This window comes from Fringilla coelebs, assembly GCF_963513975.1.
Source record: "Fringilla coelebs genome assembly, chromosome: 9".
In the NCBI taxonomy this organism is placed as follows: Eukaryota; Metazoa; Chordata; class Aves; order Passeriformes; family Fringillidae; genus Fringilla; species Fringilla coelebs.
Window position 1 is genome coordinate 9,172,638 of NC_140067.1, and position 24,360 is coordinate 9,196,997.

Sequence of the window (24,360 nt, forward strand, 5' to 3'; positions counted from 1 at the left end):
ACCCTTATGCTTCAGACGTTAGGATTTAAACCTCAGCATTAATAATCAGAACAGCAACAAACCCAAAGCTCAAAGACTCAATACCAACTTGTGTGTTTCCCAAATGAAGCTATTGACATTTACTGAAATGTGTATGGAAACAAAGGCTGTAGTTTCCAGAATCCCACAGGAAAGACATTTTGAATCCAGTTAGCCCAGAAGCTATTCTGCCCTAGAAACTGGCTCTATAAAGCTACAAATTACAGATGCACCTCATATCTCATGAAAACACACACTGATAAATACTCCCAAAATTTTACTGCACACAAAAGATTTACCCCACTATCCACCCTCCTGACCAGCACTGCCCTTGCTGCAGCCTTACCACAGCAGCAGTGGTTTGCATATACACACCTCCCTTTTCTGTGAACTCCTCCCAAACTTCTGCTTCCAATTCTTACTTCATCAATAAAGCCACATTTAACTTTGAAGTACAAGCTAGACAATTTTAACAGAAAGATGGCACTTTTCAATTAAAGAATCATAAGGACAACAAATTGCAGAGGTGCAAGACCAAACTGAGCTGTATTTCACTGTATCCTCCTCCCACTTGTATCTGTAGGATATTTGTCATTTTGGACACCCATTTCTTCAAAACAAACACTTGATATTTCATGAGACAAGGAACCCCTTCTATTACCCTGGTAAAATAGCTACAAATAATGATTCACGCTGTCATTAGGAAAAAACCCCCTAAGAAAAATGCTGTGAAACTCAACAACTGCTTTTTCTTTAATTATTCTGGTCAGAACAGAGTCTACAGCACTGAACATATTTTTTCAACTTAATCCACATACAATTGATTTCAATATACCATGAATTTTACCTTGGCTTCCAGCTGACATTAAAGTGCTTAAACAAGACTCTAAAGGTTGTACCATTTTGCTTGCTTAAGACCAACATGATATACAGTTAAACACTGCCTTTGAAATAAATACCTGAAGATAAGCCAAAACATTTGGAATTAGAGGGCTTTATTCTGTCCTACTCTCCTTGTTTATACCTGACTAAGCTTACATCGATATCTAGGGAGACATCTCACAGCAGTTTTTTACTGATGGATTTTGACAGGTTTTTATTCTTCCATTTCTGGTCTCAGACAAAACTTTGCTATTGATTTCTCACAATTTTGTCATCTCCTTCAAGTGCTGGACAAGTTAAAAGCTTTTTTATAGATATCCTTTTTTTCCGACATTTATCCAAAAACAAAAAGAAAGATAAAAATAATAAATTCATTCAAGATTTCAAAGACTTACAGTACAATGATAACTTTTTTTTTCAATTCTCCCTTTTTACCAGGTTCTGGATCAGACCTCCCATTTTTATGAGCTCTCATGGCTGGTTTTTTTTTTCATTTAAAAAAGAGTAGAGACATAATAGTAATTTGGCAATCTCTTGAACTTTTTTTGGTGTTTTTTAATGGAACCATTTACATTCAGTCAGGAGAGAAGAAACAGAAGACAGTAAAACTGCAGGCTTAAAAGACTCCAAGAATATTTCTCAAAAGAAAAGTGTGACAATAATTATTTTAAAAGGCATGTGAAAATATGTCTCCTTCCATAAAAGCAGCAGATAAAAAATGCTTGGATTTCAAATTAATACTCAAATATATACATTTTGCAATTCTTGATACAGTTACACTTTACTCCAAATTAAATTCAAACACAAAACTCTTACGTGTGACACAATACATGTCCAGAAGCAAACATTTCAGAAAACAAATGTGCTTCATTGCAGCAGCAGTATCTTTACAATATATGTTGCTCCTTAAAGAATTCAGACATACTACTGAGTTACTAATGTAAAATTGACCAAAACAGTTGAAATCTTTTGTTCTTCGTTTTAAAAAAATCTGAGCTCACCAGTAAAAATTGAAATGTTATTTTCATGCATCATTTGAATTGTCACCTGGGCTTTTTGTCTCTAGAACTGTCAGAGAATATCAATGTGTTAATTGAAACAAGCGGTACGTAATCCACAGGACATCTTTAGCATATGTTTCCTTCCAAGGCTGACAAGAGCTTTCTTGGATTTTTCAGCACTAGAGTCTGACGTTTCCATAGTCAAGCTAAAAATATGAACAAAAATCTTACACATTTACATAAATATGTATTTTCCCAGCAGTATCTTTCCACAGGAATCAGACACGCTGTATCAGTTTTGAGACCTCGAAAAATAAAATGTGAGTGCGGTAACATTGGCATGAAAGTGTTGAAAACCCCATCCTTAAAGCTGTATTTCTCTTCATAATTCAAAAGGCCCAGAAAAATAAACCCAATCAGAAACCTAGCTCCATGATAGAACATTCTTACTGATGAAGGAGAATGAGCTAGTGGATGTAACAAGGCAAAGCTCAATACTCAAAGCTATCATAATTTAAAATTAGACATAATTATCCTTAACAAAACCAGGCACTGTGGAAAGGGGCTTTGGAACAGCTGCTCCTCTTCAATTTAAATGCTCATTTGTTTTACATTGACCTAGAAATCAGTATCCTCCTAACCAAAAGCCAATTAGATAATAGTCTGTCTTTCAAGCTTGTAGAATACTAATTTTTGTAATGTTGTTAGTAGTGAAAAGCAAAGAAATAAACTGCAGATGATGCCACAAGTATGCTCAGCTCCAGTATGCGCAACCAAACCGTGAGGGTTCCCTTCCCTCCTTTCTGGAAGGTCAGATTTACAGTCCAGGGAAGACAGCCATCACTTCCTAGAGCTGACCCTGCAGTGCAGTCCCAGGCTGGGACAACCACGGGACACTGCAAAGGCAGACACACGGAAAGATCTTCAGTTTGCTGGAATAGCATCCCACCATTCCCCCCACAGCAAAAGCAACATGCCAACCTGACAACAGGGAAGCATTTCAAAAGCTGCCCTTCCCACCTTGCCCAGAGTTAGGCCATGAACACCAGTGTTCTTGGAAACAGAAGGGTGCCAGATTCTTTCATTACTGCAATATAAACAAGCTGCTTCTTCTGCAGCAAGGAGTAAAGGCGCCCAGTTTCTTACAGACTTGAGTTTGGCTTTTCGTCTCCTGCTCCCTCCCATAGCCTGACAGAGGTAACTCTGGCTCTGCTCTTCTGGTCTCCACCCAGCTGGAGACAGCACCTCCTCCAGTTAATCCTGCACTGTCATATTTGAGTGTCAACCAGTGCTGCCAAACCACAATAAACAACAAACTGACTGTCACTGAGAGAATGTGAGGGGGTGTCTCCTACTCGCTTTCCAGTTCTTAGAGTATTGCAATTACAGTCATTTTTGACATTTCTCATTCTTTTTAAGCCTGGATGAAATTGGCCTGGTAACTTGGAAGTCACCAGGAAAGAAGGAACAACTGGAGAAACTTTGACTCCCTACTACAGCTCAGTGTTTCTGGCAGATCATTTATACCATTACTTTCAATTTTGGTTAAAGCCAATGCCAAAAATATATATTCATCTACAGAGCTGTTCCTGCTCTAAAGAGACAAAATGATCATGAATGCCAGTTTGATTACACTTAAATACAAAACCATATCATTTCTTGGTCTTCTGAGACTTGGCAGCATCCCTAGAGAAAATTCTTTCCATGAAAGGAGGAGAGCCTTTTCTAAATGCATCCACAAAATAAGCTTCTCAGGAGGGTGGTATCACAGTGAGGCTGACAGGATCCAGCAAGAAACCAATTAACACAGGAAACTACATTAGAAAACAGAGAATTCAATTCTACCAAAGCATTAGGTCTTCCTAGAAGAAAGAAACACTGACAACCATCAGTTGTGATTCACAGTTCCATGCTGTTGTTAGTGCAAAAGGTGGATGTTTCAATATTGAAAGGAGCCTTCCAAAACTGCTGAAGTTGTAAAGTAAACAAGCCTATATTGACAGAATTATCTCATAGCAGAACACAAATCTCTACAGGCAAGGTGGAATTCAAGACAAGGAGAAGCTCTTTCCAGAATAGTTAATGAAGCTGAAGAAACCCCTGTCTCCTTAGGTTTCCTTCCGAAGTCACTGAAGTAGAAAGCAACTAAATGCAAGTGTGAGCTGCAATGGACAACAAAAGACAAACATGAAAACAGCAGCAGCATTCTAAATATACCTCTGAGTTATCAGACATCAGCATTATCAGTTGATTGTAGTTGATTTGCTCTGTCCTGTGCTCCTGAATTTCCCACGCTAGCAGCTCCCTTTCCTTCTCAGAACTGCCTCCAAAGCTGCTTTTGCAACAGGAAGCAGAGGAGAAGCCAAAGTCCATTCCTGCCCAGCCAAACAAGTAAGCAGATTATCTAGGAGGTTTCAGAGCAGCTAGGACAATGTCCAAGGCAAAATAATTATTTCAGTCCTATATCAGCTTTTCCAAAGAACAAGTAGAAGAAGCATCACAGCATTAGTTACTGAGATTTTCACTGGGAAAAAAAAAAAAAGGTTGCAAATAAATCACTGTGGCTTCCGAGGAGAGTTCTTAGGTGCTTTTGGGCGGGAGAGGCAGAGGTTGGGCTGTTTAAATTACTGTCTCTGCTGATCAAGTAAACATGTAAACATCAGGCTCTGAATTGTTCTGAGCTTACAGCTTGACTGAAAACTACATTTCTAAAGAAAATGTATCTCTAGGAAACAGCAAAAGTTTCTGGGTTAAGAACCTGCCAATCAATTGAATTTTTAAAAGTAGCTGTCGGAAGAATTGCTAGGGAATATGACCCTTCTATGTCAAAAGAACAGCCATGCATATAACATTAGATATGAGGAAGAAATTATTCACTATGAGGGTGAGGAGGCACTGGCACAGGTTGCTCAGAGAAGTTGTGGATGTCACATCTCTGCAAGTGTTCAAGGCCAGGCTGGATGAAGCTTTGAGCAACCTGGTCTAGTGGAAGGTGTCCCTGCCCATGGCAGGGGGTTGGAACAAAAGGGTCTTTAAGGTCCCTTCCAACACAAACCATTCTATGATTCTATTATTTGAATGGGTGACCTAAAAATAAAGCCACTGATGACAAATGAACTCTAACAGAGAATGAACAGTGAGGTCAATGCTGTCAGGGTGATCTGAATGACCTGCTCTGTGCACATGCTGTGTTAATGCCAAATGGTAAATTACACTCGTAGGAATTAGGATTTAGGCACCTACAGCATGAAGGGAACATCTGCAATTCTTAACTGCATTAATCTCTCATGGATCCCTTTTTTCAAATACTGGTACTCAATTTGCCATTTTCCAGTCCTCAGACTATTTTGAGCAATTGCCTATACAGCACAAATAGTAGTTCACACATTTCATCTTTGAATTATTTTAAAGCTGTGTCATTATCTCCTTCTACTCACTGAATTAACAACCTACTTTGGTCTGTCCCTCACCATTCTGCTTTCCTTTTAACCAGTCTTAATTCTTATTCATAGGTAGGATAGGGGAACACTACACTCATCTTCTGCCTTGAAGGAGTGGTCCTTAATTCAGTTCTGTGAAGACTACAAAGATGCAGGTCTCTCCACTGATGCTCCTTGTTCTTCATGCTTCTCTTTCTAAATCGGTTCATCTTTTTGAAACTCAAAGCAGGTTGTTTTTTTACTGTTTTTAGCTTTGCATACCTCTATTTCTATACAGGCATTCCTCAGCAGAGTCATGACAGAATTTGAGCATTTTATGGGATTAATTATCTGTAAAACATACAGTAGTGTAGTATTTACACTTATGGGCAGTGAACATAATTATAGGCTTTCCACTACTCTGAACTGGGGGATTCAACACAGAACAGAAGCTTGTAACACAAAGCATAAGCTCAATCATATAGCTTAGTTGAAATGGAGTTAAATCAACTTTATCCTTTTTACATAACACAAGATAGAGTTCAAACAACCTTTCATGGCTTGCTCCAGAATGTGAAATAGTAGTTACCTACTTCTGAACACCCAAACTATTGGGGATGTTTCCTGATGTGCAAAGAAGCTGAACATTACCAACAGCTGTCCATGACTATTCTCAGATGGAGATTGCACTCAATGGAGGCAAAGCTTGATGATAAAATCCTTGTTGATAATGGGACAAAAAGAAATCCAAAGCAGATGGAAGGGCATGCATCATTAATGTACTCCACTGAAGAAACTAAGCACCATCATACTTTTCCCCTGGAATTATTGCAAATTATAGTAAGCCAGGGAGAAGAGCAGTTCACCTTTTGCTTATGGAAAAATAGAGAAATTCAGCAATTAGAGCTGCAAGGGACATCTATACCTTCATTGCAGACCCAAGTTTAATGGCCAAGCACCCTTAAATGGCTTTTAATCCATTCTTCACTTTTTCTCTGGGAAGTTGATGCCACAGATTTGTCTGACAATAAACCACATGGAACAGTGTCTCCCAAGGGTTTCAACAACTCTCATTTATACAAACATTTGCAGCTATTTTATTTTTAAATCTCATATATATATATATGTATGTGTGTGTATAGGTATGTATATGTATATAAACTGATTTCTAAAAAACCTTTATCATAAAAAATTAAGAGGATAAACAAGCAGTTCAATTTATTAGAGTGCTCATCTAAAATTTAGTTGGTACATAAATCAGCTGGTTTGTTTGTAGGCATTACCTGATATTCATACATGTTCATATCAGCTATAAAAAGGTCTGATTTTCTTTTTACTCTGCCTTGTATAATTCAACTATTTCTCAGTCAGCAACATTTTAAACACAATATGTAAATTATATTGAGAAAGTAAGCATGTCAGCAGGCCAGTAATCATACAAAAAATAAAAGATGTCACTGTCAAAAGTACCCTTTAAACAGCTGCCTGTTTAATCAGGATTGATGCTGATGCCTGATCAATATAATCTGGCAATGCTGACATAGTTCTTTTCCTCTCCATTCAGAGAGTTCTGCATGTTTGCCATATTACACATTGTTCCTCTTTCCTTTGAAACACCTAATCATTTATCTTGCCAAACTTCTCTTTCATTAGGCTATTTCATTCTAATGAGATTCAATAATTACCTCTGATAAGAAATTTATGCATTTGAAATTCATAACACTCTACATTTTACTTTCTTTTAAAAGAAAATATTTGATAGATGAATTTTAAGGCAAAACATCAGAACCCTACCTAAACCAAACAAATAGTTCTTGATAGATTTAATAATACCCACAAACTTGACTTTTGTGTTGCATACTGTCATTTGAGCAGGCTCAAAGAGCTTGAGGATCAAAAGCACATGACTCAGAACACTGTTCATTTATCAAGGAGATACTAAAGAAATAAAGGTAGTACCAGAACTAGAAACTGTACAGTAGAAAAGGGGAGTGCAAATTTTGAGCAGCTGTAAAGCTGCAATACAAGATATAACTCCACAGTGCTCACTGCTCCCAGACCAGGAGCCCATAGCCCAAAGAACTGACAGGGGAGAGGAACTAAGGAGGTCACAGTAGAAGTGTATGTGTGCATAAAACAGCCCAAATCCGCAATTAGCCAGAATCTTCTGGCTATCATTGAGAAATAAGAATTGAGTTTTACTGCGGGGAGGTTTTTTCCAGGGGTAGGGAAAGCTGTTGAGAAAAATAAACACTTCTGGGAGAGAAAGGAGAGTTTAGGAACATTGAAGAGGTAGGAGAGGTCCTAAAAGGATCTAGTTCAGAGTGGAGGCAGCCCAGTGTGCAAACTGCCCTAACCAGGGCTGGCAGCACTGATGAAATGCAAGCAAGAATGAACATTCTGACCATTGCCTCCAACCCCTGGATTCCTGACACTGTGATAAGCACTGCATGTATTTTCCTTGACAACAGCTCATCCACTAAATTACTTCAATTACTTCAATATTTAGAAAATTTGAGATGCAGACTTGCCAAAAGTACCTCTGCAGCTTAACCACCTGAAACAAAAACATCGCACTGCACCTACTGAGGCAGCTTTGTCTGAGAGATTCAGTGCATGCACTGTAACTTTGTGTAAACAATTCACAGCAGAATTCTCTGTGTTAAAGGTATGCAAATGCTTGTTGCTAATTTGAGCAAAGACAAATACAGAAACCATGTTAGACCTGAAGTTTCATGTTTTATTTAAACTCCAAGGCAGAGAATTTTAATGCAAAGTTTCACATAATAATTTGTTTTCATGGACAAATTATGAACCCTGCCATAGAAGTTCATCATATAACTACTTTAAGTGTCACTATACTGTATGACCAAATTAAAATAATGAGGTTTGAACATTCCAATCTTCAATTAGAGCTTTGTGGCTTCCAGCACTTAAAGAATAAATGCTGCCATTAACCTAGACCTTACCCCTCAAATATGCACCAAATATATTAACAATGTTACTGAATCATGAGGTCATTGTGAAAATATAAATCTCAGTGGATTCCATCACAAAGCAAAATCTTGAGGATTTTAATAGGATATTATTTAAGGTATAAAATTAAAATCTCTCATTAAGTTATCTCAACAGCTCATTTAATTTATCAGGCTCAAAAAATATTTTAAAGGTTATTTTAGGTTAATTACATTTCACATCCTTTTATGACAGATCTGAAACCCTGCATATCTTTCAATCCTCTTCTATAAACACTGCCCTTTGCCAAATAGCTGAGAGTTCACACTGACATATTTTTGCATACTCACACTATAGTCTCAACATGACAAGTGCTTTATATTCATGATGAACACAGAATCTTGTTTATTTAATGGAAACTTGGTCACTGCAATAAACAACAAAAACAGAAGCCTCTCAGTCAGTAAGGCACACTCTCAGCAAATTTTACATTATTTGTACTTAGTTGGCCACAACTGCTTTCAGTAAAAATAATTCTGATCAATCCAAAATGCCACAATACAGGAATTCTTCTCATCTATTTCTATAATAAACAGCAATATGGAAGGGGAAAAACAAAAAAAAGAGAAGGCTAGCCATTATTTTGTCCTATTTTCTGTTCACAAAGGGAAGAGCTAGAGATATTGACTCTAAATCAAGCTTGGTAATATATTGGTTATTCTGACTTCATACCTCATGTTCTCACAGCACAAGGACTCTGCAGTTCCCACCAGGGAAGAGTCTGAAACTCACCATTAATGTGGAAATGTTCGGGTTAGCAAGAATAACCCAGCAAGGGCAGGTAAGAGATCATGGCATGGCTCTTAAACAAGTGACTTGAAAATCTAAATATGAACACAATCAGAAATAAGAAAATTATACTGGCAGACCATATACAGTGAGTGCAGCAATAAATTAATCCACAGCACCGTCCATTTGAGCTGCAAACATCTGCTAAACATTAATAAACTGAGGTTTACAGAACCTCTGCGAGACGTGCTTCACTCTCAGCTCTTCAGGTGACCAGGGGACTGAACCTCTCTGTACCTGAGCTTATCAAAGTTCAGATATCAGCATTGTTGCATCAGTCCTGGGCTTGTGTTTCACTTACAAGGCTACCCTTATCTCTGCCAAGAGATTTCACCTCTCCCACCCTGGTAATCTCGAGGCAATAAGGATTTTAGATTAACTCCTAGGAAAGATTCTGAGCTGCAGCTCTTCAGAGGTGAGGCACACAAACCTCTGTATTCCCACTGTCCTGAAAGTGGTAAAACAAACAACCACTGTGTCTCTGGGGCTGAAAAGGATTGCTGGAAAGACACATTGCATGGCTTGGATAAACCAAAGTGACACAGTGCAGGAAAACAGACCAAACAAAAAGTGGCAGCCAAACATGGAGGATTATGCTGCTAATTACAGAGCATGTCCAAAGCTTTTGCTTAGTCAAAATGCCACAAGGGATTCTTATAAATGTCCAAAGGCTCAAAACTGTTTGTATCTCTCAAAGAAAGCAGCTTGAAACTTAAGCCAACAAACTATTTCATGTTTAAAGACCCATCCTCCTATTATCACATCCTAGGAAACGATTTCAAAAGTATTACCAGACACGAAAGGCAGCCATATTAAAATGTTAAACCTCTCACAGTGCCTTTCTATGGAAATATCTGCCAAAAATAAAACAGCAGATTTTCAACTACTTTAAATTAAAACCCAGAACTTTTATTGTGTACATGAGTATGTGTTTATAGAGAGGTCATTGAGACCCACAGAACAAGACTCAAGGAACAAAGCCTCGCTCTCCAACAGAGTGTGCTCAAGACAGTCTGAATAACTGTATTTTAAGTTCCCCATAGCTCCCCAAGCAAAATAGCTAATTTTCCATGCACACTACAGCAGTTTCTCACTCTACACCTACAATAGTGCTGCTGTCAGGAAGAGAAGTGACTGCATGTGCCAAAAATCAATTCAACATATTCACAGACAAAAAAAATAACATGCAGCATCTGAAGATAATGAGAACTGCAATCATTCAAACTGACAGTCTAGTGCCTAACAATTATCACAAGGCAAGTTTTATGAATTCATATTTCCTGCAATGACAAGCCTCAGGTTACACAGAAGGGTGTTCACATTCTCTTTCAAATATGAAAACCTCCTTTAAGCCAATGAGTCCACTCCAAAATGGAATTCACTTAACTGAAGTGAGCAAAAAGATGCTGACTGTGTTTTAAGTAATATGCTGAAGTTTCTTCAGAGCAAGATGCTGACTGTGCTTTAGTAATATGCACCATATAGTAAATATAACTTTAGTAAAGAATTTACCACAAAAATTTTCTGTTCTTTACATGAATTATTCAGAATTAAGTTTCCTAGTGAAAAACCAATCAGGACTATCAGTTTTGGATGCCAGTGTGAAGCAAGTGTCCTGAATCTATCATGAAAACACAGAGTCACTGCACATCCATTTTTGGTTTCCTACCAGAGACACTTTAAAAGCTGTGACAAAGGTGAGTCCCTGCAAACACTCTAAACACTGCCAAATGTCTAGAACTTGCTCCATACTTCTTTCTCAGGTCCTGTCCAAATTCCAAAATTGATAATGTCCCCAAAGATTCACCAACAGGCCCTGCAGCATATGTCCATGCAAGTATCTAATCAGTATGCATAAACTTAGACTTCACATGTGGTCTTAATTTGGAAATCCACTTACTTCCTAACTCAGGTTATTACAACTGTCAATTTAAAATGCAATTTCCATGCCTTCATACAGTAATAAAATCCCTTCGTTCGTGCAACCATAGTTCCTGCTGTCTTTTCCTTTCCTATCAACATAAAAATATTAAATCCTACTTGTACAGTCAAGTATTGAATGTTCTCTACTCCCTAATAAGAAATTAAAAAATGAAATAATTTATGACCTTCATCACCCATGACTTTCAGGATTATTCTTAAACAAAACTATTTTTATCTATATTGAGCAACATTTAAGTAGTCAACATCTAAAATGCAAACTAAAAGTAACATTACCTCTGACAAAACATTTTGGGAAAAGAGCAGCTGTGTGTTTTAGAAGACACAACGTAAATTAAATTTTCCCATCAGATTAAACGCCTGCTTTTGTAATAAGTATCCAGGCAATCCACAGGAGGTAGCACTATGCACAACTGGCATTAATGATTTGTCCCTGAACTAGTGCTGTATTTTTCAATTAAAAGAGATTACATCTAATTCTTTTGTGAGGAGGTGGAACTCCAAGCTCTCTGCACTCACCTCGCTGCCCGCACACACGAGGAGCAGAGAGGTGGATGGAGAGGGCAGATGTTGTACCTGGGCTCTGCCAGCCCCATCCCTTCCAAGACCTCATCCCTGAGTTTAACAGCCACTGCCCAGGTGTCTGCCGAGCGCAGAGATCCTAAATAACAAACAGGATGTAATAAATAAATAAATAATGCATTAAAGCGCTGGGGGCTAAGCAGGCGCTGTGGAGATGGAATTTCCCTTTATAACTAGGAGGGGGTTTGAAGCTGGAACTTCCAGCTCCACTGCACTTCGCCAGGCCTCTTGAATTATTGATTCCCGTACCGGAGTGACAGACAGCCCAGAGCTGAGGTCTCCTTTAGCCGCGGGAGCCATCCCCGGCCCCATCCCCATCCCCGGCCCCGGCCCGGCCCGGCCAGGGCGGCATTCCCGGCGGGAGCCGCGGCTCGTGAGACGCCGGGGCTGCAGCGCCACCGCCAGGCCAGAGGCCGAAGCGCAGCTCACGCAGCTGCCACCCAAAAATTCCCGATTTTATTTCTAGAATCAGCTACAAATAGTATTTTTTATTTTTTTAATCTTTTTTTTTTCTTCGTAAATGTCCCAACCATCATCTCTCTGTTACCAGAAAAAGGATGCTGCAAACCACAGCACGACATTACAAAGCGAATTCATACTCCAGTGAAGAGTATGAAAAAGGCCAGTTATTAACAAAGGATTGCTGTGGGACACGATCCCAGAATGAACACAGCCCTGCTGTAAAATCACTGATGATTGCGGGGGTTCTAACGCCCTTTGACAAAAAGTCACTTGGATGATGGAGTTCCCGGTCCCTGTGCCCAGCCCTGGCACACCAGCAGATGGCAACGCAGCTCCACAGAGCCCTGCACAGGCTGGAGGAAAGCACAGCCTTTGGATTCCACTTCCAGGCCTTCAAAGAGAATCACCTACCTTGTAATAATCTCACTCACTCGCTCAAACCTGTAGCCAATTAACCACTCTTCCTCATAGCCAGGAACAATACAAATTTTAATTGTGTTTTTAATATACAGCACAGAGGAAATATGCTATTAGGGGAACTTTATATATTGGGTACAATTGATTTTATTCCTAATGTATGTAATACGAAATTTTTTAAAAAAGCAAAAATTTAGAAAATAAAAAGTCAATATTATTTCCTACATCTAAAAAGCATACCTCAACTTGGAGACCAAAGGTACCATGAGGTCTGTCTGTTCCCAGCTCCCAGCACATGCCAAGCCAAGGCCCCAAAGGCACAAGGATGACCCATTCTCCCCATTCCACTCAGCATTGCCTAATCCACACTGCTTAGGGGAACTGAATGTTCACCATAAATCATGCTGAGTGTTGTTCCACAGAGGAACTTCTTCAGCTGAGAGGTGTTTCAAATCTTTGCATTTGAGCTTTTCTACCTTCCAGATCATTATTCAAAATCTAAGAGGCTTGGGTCTTTAACTACTTTTTCTAGAACAATACGAGGGAAAGATTAACTCTCTGGCACTGTGTGCAACCACAATGAATATGCAATTATTTCACTGTTTCAACTTTCACTCTGTTTGAAAGTAAATGTAAAACCCTAAGGCATTTGAAATTATCCTGTGAAGATGAGACTGACCCTACAAGGAAGTCTTACAAGTCTGGAATCAGAGGATTAACAGAGCACCAACTGCTTAGTCAGCAGCCTTCATCTCTGAAGATGAAGAAATGGCTCTGACCACATCCCATAATATATCCCAGAATATAAGGAAGAAAGTTTACACTAAATAGAACTGCAACCACCCGGCTGAAACCATCAACCTCATTTTCAAAAATTATGTCCAGTTTTTCAGTTCAAGGAGTGCCACAGGTCTCAGTTCAGTACTGGAAGCACCTCAGAAAATGAGAGTTTGTAAGTATTTAAAAAGAGAATTTCAAAATCTCTTTCACAAACATATCTAAGTTTCCACTGACAGGCTTCCTCAAACGTTTTCCTATCGCCACATTTGGCAGGGGAACATGCATGGTTTCTTATTCCTGGAACATCTCGAACTTTTCCAGGCATTAGATGGTGAGCAATGCATCAGAGATGTAGTCCTAATTAATGGGTTGCACATTATCTGATGTTTCTTTCACAAAACCCTGGAGAGGGTGCTTGAGATGGTCTCTGTGAGGAGCCAGGACATGGGACACACACACACACACAAAGAATCTCTCTTCACAAATAAAGAAGCCTATTCAGCATTAGTGTAGTGATCTAATTAAGCATCCTGTCCTTAATGAAAATGAGGGGAAAGTCACCCCTTGCTCACCAATAAATGCTCAGCTATGGGATATTAGCACCTTATGGCATTGCTCCTGGCAATCAGTTTTATTTCCATTGTGTTTTGTCAAAATTAACAGCTGCAAGAAAGACACTCCCAAATCTACATCTACTACAATCACAACCATCTCTTCACAAGGTCGTTTTCCTTTCTTAAATTAGAAACCCTGGTGGTCTTTCCTAAGAGAATGCACCCACATAACTGATCTTTTGCATCAGCAGTGCCAGGACTCAAGGAAACAGGATGAAGCTCCGTCAGGAGAGGTTTAGGTCAGGTATCAGGAAGGAGTTTTTCACCGTGAGATGGTTGAGCACTGGAACCGGCTCCGCAGGGAAACAGTTGCAGCACCAAGGCTGTCTGAATTCCAGAAGTGTTTGGACAACACTCCCAGGCACATGGGGTGACTCTTGGGGTGTCCTGCACAGGGACAGGAGTTGAATTCAATGATCCTTGTGGGTCCCTTCCAACTCAGCATATTCTAGGATTCTAGAATTCTATTACATCCCTTAAAAAAACACAGTCCAAGGTCTAACTCTTTTTATGACAGGGTAAGATCTCAGATAAACCCCCAAAACTAAGTCATAAGAAATTGTCTATAAAATTACCCTTCTGTTCCTTAAATGTGCACTCCATACATATTCCCTGCACCCAATTTTTTTTTGTGTATTTGGGTCTTGACATCAGGAAATATCACTGAGCTGCCCACGATGATGCTTTATGTGTTTTCCTCTGATTACTTCCTCAGCTATCTTAGGGATTTAAAGTCTTAAATAGGATACTCCCCAGCAGAATTCAATCTCATAAGATCAGAGCCATTCGTCTTAAGGTAGATGATGAGCTGAAGGTCATCCTCTAAAATCCTCACATATATTTAGAAGGGACACAGATCAGATCAACACCTTTCATTCCACAATGACAGCACTCAGCATTCACTCTGCCCTGGCTTCTTTCTTAGGTCAAGGACCTAGTGGCAACTGCTGTGCAGGCACATTAATCCAGATTATCACACATGTACAAGCTGAAAGATCCTGCCCAACAATAAATTGTGTTTATACAGTTTAGCAAGTTAGAATTTGATGTATTCTCAGTTCTGGAGTCATTGCTGATAAGTAGCCCAGTTATCAGGCTTGTTTCAGAAGCTAAAAACTAATTTCTGTAGATTTGCTATTGTTAACTTATCTTTTCACTTTGTAAATATTTTTAAAGAGGAAAAGAATGCAATTTAAGCATTCTTTAATGCTTAAACAAGCCATATGATTAGTAGTGGTTAAAAAGCAAAAAAACACATTACTGAAGGCCACAAAGCAATTTAGCAAAAGAAAATCTACTGATACCTGCAGAGCCAGAAAGAGGGAGCAGAAACAATGCACACAGCTTTCCTAAATCACATTCCACTTCTCTCTAGCTATCCAACTACTGTATTATAACAAATAATAGAAGAATTAAATGCTCTAGCAGTCAAGGCTGGCATATTAAAATGACACTCTGCATTACTGAACTTACTCATCTCTTAATAGAGCTATTCTTCAAAGGAGATTAATTATACTGGCAAGAGACCTTTTGCTATTCTAATTTGTGAAACGTATTTCAATACCACAAGCATATTAAAACAGCTGCAAACATGTAAGTGGCTCCAAAATCTCAGGACTCACTGCATTTAATTAGGTGTTCATCTTGTGATGTTCTTTAGTCACTGCTTTTGAAACCCACTTCACATAAAAATTTGTAATGTCTAGGCTTAATTAAGTGCAACTGTAATGAAACACAGAGCCCATCACAGAATAGAGAGAGATAGGAAAGTGACCGTATTGTTCAACCCCTAAACATCATCACAGAGGAACAAAAACTGGATTTAGAGATTCATTTCTCTGCCTTACTTAGGAAACAGAGAATTTAAAATTATTTTAAAATAACTCGTTGGCATTGTGTTTCAGATCAGAACATTTGATAGCACGAACACTGCCATGAAAAACTGAAAACACAGGATATAATATGGGTAGTATGCAGAATAGTAACATGCAAACATCTGCAGCTCGCTGAGCTTCACACACCTGTTAAGCAACAGCCTAGTACTCCAAATTAAATAGCTGAGAATTAGTGCTTTGTTTTAAAGCACGGTTATTTTCATTAACCTAAGTTATGAAGCTTCAAGGCATTTATCTGCCTCTAGAGTACAGATCTGTGTTTTAACATATTACGTTTTCTAATCCCCCTCAGATAAATACTTCTAGCCAAGTTCATGTGAGCATTCCCCCTTTCTGTTACCGCTGACTTTAGAGCCACTGGTGAGAGCATAAACTTAAGGAAAACACTGAACAGGCACCAAATTAAGATGCAACACAATTAAACCAAATCAAAAGAATTTCAATATAGTAACATGTCTGAAAACGTCAAGACTACAATTACTTCATTGTGAAATCAAAATTTGTTGTAACACAAATGTGTGGCTTTTTGAACCTTAAAGATTTGAGTTTCCTTTCATAACCTGGTGGTGCCAAACTGTCTAGGAACCCCCAAAAAAATTCTCAGGGCTTTATCCAGACTTAAAAACATAATTAACTTAAGGGGTCATTGCTTCTAAGTAGTCTTACAATATAACATAAATTTACCCAGTTACTTGCAGCACTATAAGTAGCACGCACCAAAAGTCCTCATTTGAGTAAAACCTGTTATACAAATAACTCTGTAGGTGTTCAGCAAAAAAAAAAATCAACTTTGGTTTTAATCTACTACTTACCAACAATTTCTGTTGCATATATGCCTGCTCACAAATAACTGTCTTTTCCTACCCTTGGATTTTTCTTCTCCTCACATGTCACTGATTTTAGAATTTTATAGATAATAAGGAAAATTTACAAACAAAACATGTGTTCCTTTTCGTGTGCAGTTCAGACTTGACTGTAGCCACCTGAGAGTGTGTCCCCATACAGAACACTCTTTTCTTAGAAAATGTTAGTTTAGCAGATGCAATATTCCTCAAAAATATTTCCCCAAAGGTTTTTTTACCAAGTCCTTTTGACAGAAACCACGAAGAAGAACATATGTCAATTTCAGCTCTTCAATTACTTGGACATGAGAGTTATCCCTTTCAGATTCATCTCCCTAGCTATTCCCTAGAAAAACAGGCAGAGGCAGATATTCAGAAAGCTGCTTCCCAATTAAACTTGTTTCAAATGGTTGGGTTCCCATGCTCACATCTCCTAGACTCCAATGATATTTCTTTCAGGCATCAGGCAACTGAAGCAGCTTTGAGAAGGAATGTCCCCAAAAAGAAATGATTCTTCAACACACATCTTTTCCTGCTTTCTGTCTAAAGCAGGATGAACATATTCTCCTCCTGGCTCACCTTGTAGCCTAAAAAGTGCCACAGGAACAAAATGCTGCTTTCACTGAGCAGGAACAGGGGAAACAAGGTAAAAACTAAAGTACAGGATCACATCACTTTTTATAGCACAAAAGCACCACGAGTATTCATTCCCAGAGCCACTCACCAAACCAGCAGTCAGGGAAGGAGCAGACTGTCCCAGGGACTGATTTCTCATGCGGACCAGGTTGGAGGTATCTCCAGGAGGCTGCCACAGCGTCTGCCCCACTCCACTGTGGACACTATTTGATAAGGGAAGTAGCTGTTTTCCTTTAAAAATAAAATCAAAATACCATCAGCTTGTTTCTAAACAAGTCTGCAAGTTCAATGCACAAAGCTGACAACTAATACTGCATAGGAAGAAAAAGCAATTAATAAAAAAAGCAATTTCAAGATTTTGGTAGGTTGAAACTTCTAAGAGAACCTTACCAGTAAATTGATAACTAACAATTTCCAAAAAAATCTACTTTACATTATGAGATAATGGGGAAATCCAAAAACCTTGTAAGAACAGACTTCTATCACTTTGCAAGTTTCCATATTCCACTCACCCTAAAAAGGAAACAATACTTGCTGCCCTAAAAGAAGGCAAAATCTCTTTAGTATCATTTTAAAAATTCCTTTGAAATGGATTCCTAATTGTAAAATATTGTCTCCTCCCAATAGCTTGGTCATCTAGACATCCCCACTTTCTCCTTCCACTGGAACACTGAGCATTGCATTTCACACAGCTGTCACATACTACAGTGTATGTTTAAATATCGTTTTGCTTTGAACAATGGATGGATATTTTTTGCTCAATAGATATTTTCTAGTCAATGCAACACTCGTTTTTGAAAAATGTCAAGCAGTAAATTTCCACTCTGAGAAAGAACCAAAGTCAAAGTAGGTCATATTTTGACTCCACAGAGCTTGACAGCTTCCTTTTATGTACAATGTCATCCACAAAGAAAAAAGAGAAGATATTTCTGTGGTTAAAAACACATAAGTGAAGAAGTCTGTGAATCTGGGTTCACTTATTAGCTTCCAGATGACTTACTCTGTAAGTTTGGTCAGTCAAGCCCTGTACTGCAATTTCCCCATTGCACAATGGAAGTGGATAATACCTCTTTCCTTAAAATTAGGACTATGGGACTAAATAACACACCCCCTTCCAAGCATAGGAAAGAATCTTGCATTCAATGGATTACTACATGCTCAGGAGTCACAGGGGACTGAGACATTTATTGCAGTAAGCAGCAGGAAGGCTACACCTTTAATCACAAATATGCTGCAGAAAAAGACTTGTTCCCTCAGAGGCAGAAAGGTGTTTACAAATTCAACCTCACCTTAGAACTAAATGTGAATTATTACATTCATTCCATAGCAGTGGCTGCAATATTTGGAAGGCTGCCACATAATGTGACCAGCCATGATGATGGGGAAAGGTGTGGAGTGGAAGTGGTGTGGTTTTTTTCTTTTTTTAACTTGTTAAGATTAATTTTCTGTGATAGTTACAGGCAATGGGCCAAGAATACACCAACAGAATAAGTCAAAGTGTATGAGAGATGAGCAGGCCCAACTTTGTCAAGCAAACAGAGACACAACATATTAGTGCCCTCTTCCTGGTCCCACTCAAGCTGCTTACAGCTCTGGCCATGACTTTCATGGCTTGATCATCTTCAAGATAATGTATAAACACAACAACTCATCAGCAGAGATCTAAAACTACAGAAATGTACATTGCTGTATTTATCTCTATGCAGCACTAACAAAGATATCCTGTAATAGCAAGTCAGATAATATAATTATCTAGCAGTCTAAAATACCCATGCTTGAGGACAAGAATAACTTTATTTAAGTCTCTATAACATATAGTTATCAATATCTCCTTTTAGCTCCACAAAACCTGAATCCAGAATTCCACCAAGAGTCAAATCTCAGCCAATCAGTCATCTGCATTCTTCAAACTTATTTGATTCTGTGGCAAAAATTAGCAGGAATCATTTTAAGGATGGGACTTGAAGCTAAAGCCTTTCCCCGTCATGCCTCAAGTTCTACACACATTCCAAAGGCCTACACTGAAAATAGACATCTAAACCTGTACATTTTCTCTACCCAATTGGGTTAGACTGATCTTTTTCAGGCTCTTTACCCCTTCCTGAATCGGGTATAGTAGACTGAAAAGTAATCAAGATGAATCAACAGGTTCAGGAGAATATAGAATTTCTTGTTCTGAAATTACACTCTCCAAACAGAAAAATTGTTTTTAAAAGAGAACAGCCCTTCCAGTTTTCCTGCTTCCTCCTATTTACTTTGCTTTCTTCTACTCAAAGGGAAAAAAAAAGCTACAGTACTAACTTAGGCCATTGAAGTCAGTCAACAGCTGTGTGCTTCATAAAGTTCTGTTCTCCTCTAGTGATTAACCTGCCTTGGAGAACAGACTTGCACATGTACAAAACATTATGAATGTTTCCATTTTTCAAAAACTATCCACTTACTACAAACAAAACACTAAGCCAAGGCCAAGCCAAAATAAAATATACAGAATTTACTGCTTATTTAATTCTATTACACCTAATACCTCAAACATGAAAATATTTATCTTCCTCTGTTAAAAGACAAGGGACTAGGACTGGATGCATTTTCACAATCATATAAATCAAAAAAGGTGGTTTCACCTTCTTCCTCTTTCTCTCCCACTCAGAATTTTCAACTCTTCCAGTTCTTGCACTAACATGCAAATAGGCAAGCAGCCTAATTAGGGAGGAAATGGGCTGCAACCAAACCCTACAGAATAACAGTGGCATTCGGGCATATCAGCTCTTTCATTCTAGACTGATCATGCAGCTCTCTGTGCTCTATTCCAGCATCACAGACTCTGATATCAGTTTTAAACAGTTGTGAAACCATCCCCTAGCCCACTAACAAAGTCTTTGAAAAAAAAAAGAACTACTGAACTTGGTCCATTTTTGGTTAATTACTTGCTATGCTTGCTCCAATGATTCTACAGCCGACAAACTAAAGTCAATTACAAGGCTGAATATCAAGTTCACAAGAAAAAAACAAATTTTACATGAACTGAAAAAAAACCACTGAAAAAAACATCAAGTTAGTAAGCAAGATTCTTTACTTTGAATGACAATTTCCTACAGTGCTTTTGAAGCCAAAAAGAAACTAAATAGTAATTTAAATATGATATAAAAAGTCAGTCTCCCAGTATGAAACAAAAGGGCAAAGTCGGCAAGTTTACAGTAAGTGCTGATGTTAAAAAGGGTAAGAATACCCCAATGTGTCACCTAAAGTTCCACAACTCCATTCTTTAATTTTGCATATTAAATCTTGGCTTTTAACTTTTCACTCTGGGCAATATAAAAAATTTCACTCTAAATCCAGGCTTTTTCACTCTTCTCTACTGATATTTCTTTCTGCATCTTTCTCTTACATAAAATTTTGTATGCCCTGCCAACAAGAGGTCACCTTACCAATGACTTACCAGTATCTTTTATTATGCTGAATCTTCTTTAATACTAACCAAGTATCATACTCTACAAAATGGCATACCTGACAAAGAACTTGCCAAGCTACCTCTTCGTAGCTTGCAGTCATCTTGACTTAGCTGACGGTGGAGCTTGGTTTTCCCAGCAGATGAAAAGATGTCAGGATTGCTGAGCTTCCTGCAACGCAGTGGAGTGGACTCTGTTATCATCTCCTGGAGGAAGAAAAACATGCAAAACTGTGTTAGCCAAGTAACCCCTGTCTGAAACATGCAATCTCCAAAGCATAAAGGACACTGTTCAAAAAAATACAAAGAAACACACTCACCACCCTCCCCCCCCCAAAAAAAAAAGAACCAAAACAGCAACATTCAACATCTCCCTCTTTGGAGCCCCATAGCTGCACAGAAAGCACATCACAAGGTCCCTGTCAACTCTGGTCCTTGAACACCAAGCTGCAAGAAATACCATTAATAATAGTCAGAAAAACGCTATTATGCTATTGGCAGTTCTTTTCTCTTACAGTATTTAGAACAAAGTGGCACTGAAGAAACAAGCTCAGCTTTGATTAAACTATTTCCTGCTAAAGCAAAAATACTTTCTCCAATCTTCTTCAATCTTTCTTCCATCCAGCCTATGAGTAATATACCTATAAAGAAGCTGTTGCAATGTCTATTGCAACCCAAAACTGCTATTATAAGTTATAGCTCTATGAAGACCATATGCATAACCAAATAATAACTAGGATAACGATCAGCCTTTGTGTCATGTCTTTGTTATTACTACAAACAAAATTAGACATGTATTTGTCAGAAACACTCCCACACATGTGAATTCCTTTCACAGCACACAGCAAGATTTCAGTCAAAATAGCGTAGGCAGAGCAGTGTCAAGCACAACCACTTGTGAGTGCTTTCCTCATGCTTTTCATTGTTCTGGAGGTGACAAACTCTCATTGCACACCCAAAGAAGAACAACAAGCTTTGCTATCAGATATGGATTTGAAGAGGTGACACTTTCCATTATAGCCCATTTGGATGAACTGTTCAAATTCTCCCTTCTCTGCAGCGTGAAACACTCCACTTGTTTTAATGGACTCCTCCATTTTATTTCAAATGCCTCTCATTAGCTATACAGCACTTCAAGCCATGCTTATCCTCATAAAAATCTCATCTGAGGAAGAAAAAAAACTTTCCCTGCATGATACATGACCACATGATTTAACATAGTTTTAAATTTAAATCAAAAACTAGTTTACCAGTTATGGTTTTTAATTAAAATTTGCAGATTCAGGTCAAAATCTATTTCTATAGTAATTAATTCAAATCTATTCATTCTACAGTGTTATGCCTCAAACTGTCAAATCCAGACCAGGAGTACACACTTTAAAAACCTCAAAGGGAAGGGAGGGGAAGGGAAGGAGATGAAAAAAAAATACTTGGGATTTGAAATAGAATTCTCATTTAGCTCTGAGTCCTTCACTCCTTCACAACCTTTCTTAGACCCCATCTTCTTCTAATCACGAAATTTTTTGGCACCTCATAATATTGAATAAGTTTATTACTGTTTGAGGGACAGCAATGCTTTGCTCCACATCAGCCTCAGCGGTGCACCTTTCCCAGCCTGCTCTGGATGCTCTAATTTCTTCTCTGGTTCTGGTCAGACTTTCAGTCTCCATAGGGTCTAAACCAGATCACAGAGACAGCTGGGTACCAGAGCAGGTCAGTTCACTCAGTTCATACAGCTGCAAACAGTTGTGCTGGTGCAAGAAAGGAGGGGGCTCAAAAACAAGTGACCTGGGGGGAATAGAGAAAACTGCTCAGGTGAAAAACTGTTTGAATCTTATGGTTCCTTGTGCACATCTTGGAGCAAAGGACGTCACATTTTCATTTGTCTCTGACCTTCCCCACAAAGATACTGAAGTCCTCCGTTTGCAGCAGCCTGTACTCTTCTCCTTTTTTGTCATTTGGAGAGCTGAAAAGACATTTACCTGTCTTTCTCTCTGTGCTTGGGAGTAAGCTAAATAATATTAAATTGCAGCATTAGCAGTCCCCCAGCACGGGGAGGGGGGGAAAGCTGCAGAGGCCAAGGGCAGAGAGTCTGCAGTTTCTATTCAGGATGGCAGAGGATGGTTACATTTGTGTCTATGACTGTAAGTAGACACACAGAAACATGCACACACTTTTAATAAGGCCTGTCCTATGCCTATAGTGTCTGAAATCTGGCACATGTTTACCATCTGTGACAGTCTGAAATTACCACACCTCAAAAAAAAAAAAAAAAAAAAAGAATATGGACACTCCAGCTTACAAACAAATTTCTTAAGAACTTCATCCAGCCTACCCTCTCCTCTCACACTCCTTATGCTTCAATTCCAAATATTCCCAGCATCCTTCAGTATCCAGCTACTTCCCTGAAACTAGTCATGTGTTGAAAGGCCCCGTGCACATCAGCAGCAGTTAAAGCAGTTAAAATTAAAATGTCAAAGACTAACTTAAAGTGAAGTGTTCTAACTGGGACTTCTTTCTTCAAAGTTTTGGGGGTGTTTGTCGGTGTTTTGGAGGTTTCACTTGGTTTGTTGTTTTGGTTTTTCCCCTGCAGGTGCATATTCACCTCCCCTTCAACACACACACAAACACAGACACACCTCTCACCAATTGCTCTCAGCGAGCTGCAACTAAATAAGAACATTCTTTCACTTGGGACACCAGGTAAGGAAAGGCGCTGAAGTCAGAAACAAAAGTACTCTAAATCATGTTACAAGCAACTTCTGTGTTTAAATGTCTTTCTCCACCATATACAGACAATGCTTACCAGGCAAGGAATGTGCCACTTCCCTACCCTTCCCCTTTTCCCTCTATGCACAGTCTCCTTTTATTGGCAAAAATAATTACAAATTCTTAATGTGTCTTCTTGAGTTACAGTACACAAATCTTGTAGCTCTGATAAAATCTAAATCAAAAGCTCCCCAGCTGAAGGGCACACCTACTCCTGCCACAGTATCTCATCAGCTCCAGCACCCTGCCTACACACACCTTTGAGGTCAGCCCAGTGGCATAAGCTACTTCTCAAAAAGCCATTCCTTGTGACAGCTGCCCCCAGGTTCAGCTTTCCACCAAAACTACTACAGAGATAAGAAAGGAATAGTAGAAAGGTAAATACAGCTTCCCACACTCACCAAAGAATCCAGGCTGTCTTCTAGAAATTATGGATTTGGTACATATTACATATGGAAACCTCTTCATGAACCCTTTTCTTGTTTAGCACATTAAACACTTCAGCAATGAAGACTACATAAGTGTTAAATGTCTGGAAGAAAGGGCCTCCAACCAAATTCTGCAGGTTTATATACTGTTAAAGTCACTTTTCAAATAGATATTTTAAAAGTTTTTTTCAAAAAGTGTACTGTTCTGAGACATCCTATTATGTTTTAAAAAATTTTAAGTGCAACACAGCCAATTTAAAATTTCATTTTCTAAGAGCTGTGCCCATATTGTGTCAGCAAAACAATGAAGAGGGAAAGTTTTAGCTTGATAACAATAGAGCTGTCTTCCATAAGACTGCAATTTACTTCACTCATCCATCAAAGCCCTGCTTTGATATTGCAGATCACAGATGAACTGCATGAAA

At 38.7% G+C, this 24,360-nt stretch overlaps 1 protein-coding gene across 2 annotated transcripts in view; it reads right to left on the reverse strand.

The window, feature by feature from the left end:
- MAST2 (microtubule associated serine/threonine kinase 2) overlaps positions 1-24,360 on the reverse strand; it is a gene marked incomplete at its 5' end in the record, with an annotated part of 183,327 nt that overhangs the window by 143,084 nt on the left and 15,883 nt on the right. For both annotated transcript variants that reach the window (XM_084211459.1, XM_084211458.1), the window contains 2 exons: positions 17,382-17,524; positions 20,798-20,945. In XM_084211459.1, the coding sequence (XP_084067585.1) occupies positions 17,382-17,524; positions 20,798-20,945 (291 nt within the window). The remainder of the gene's footprint in view (positions 1-17,381; positions 17,525-20,797; positions 20,946-24,360) is intronic.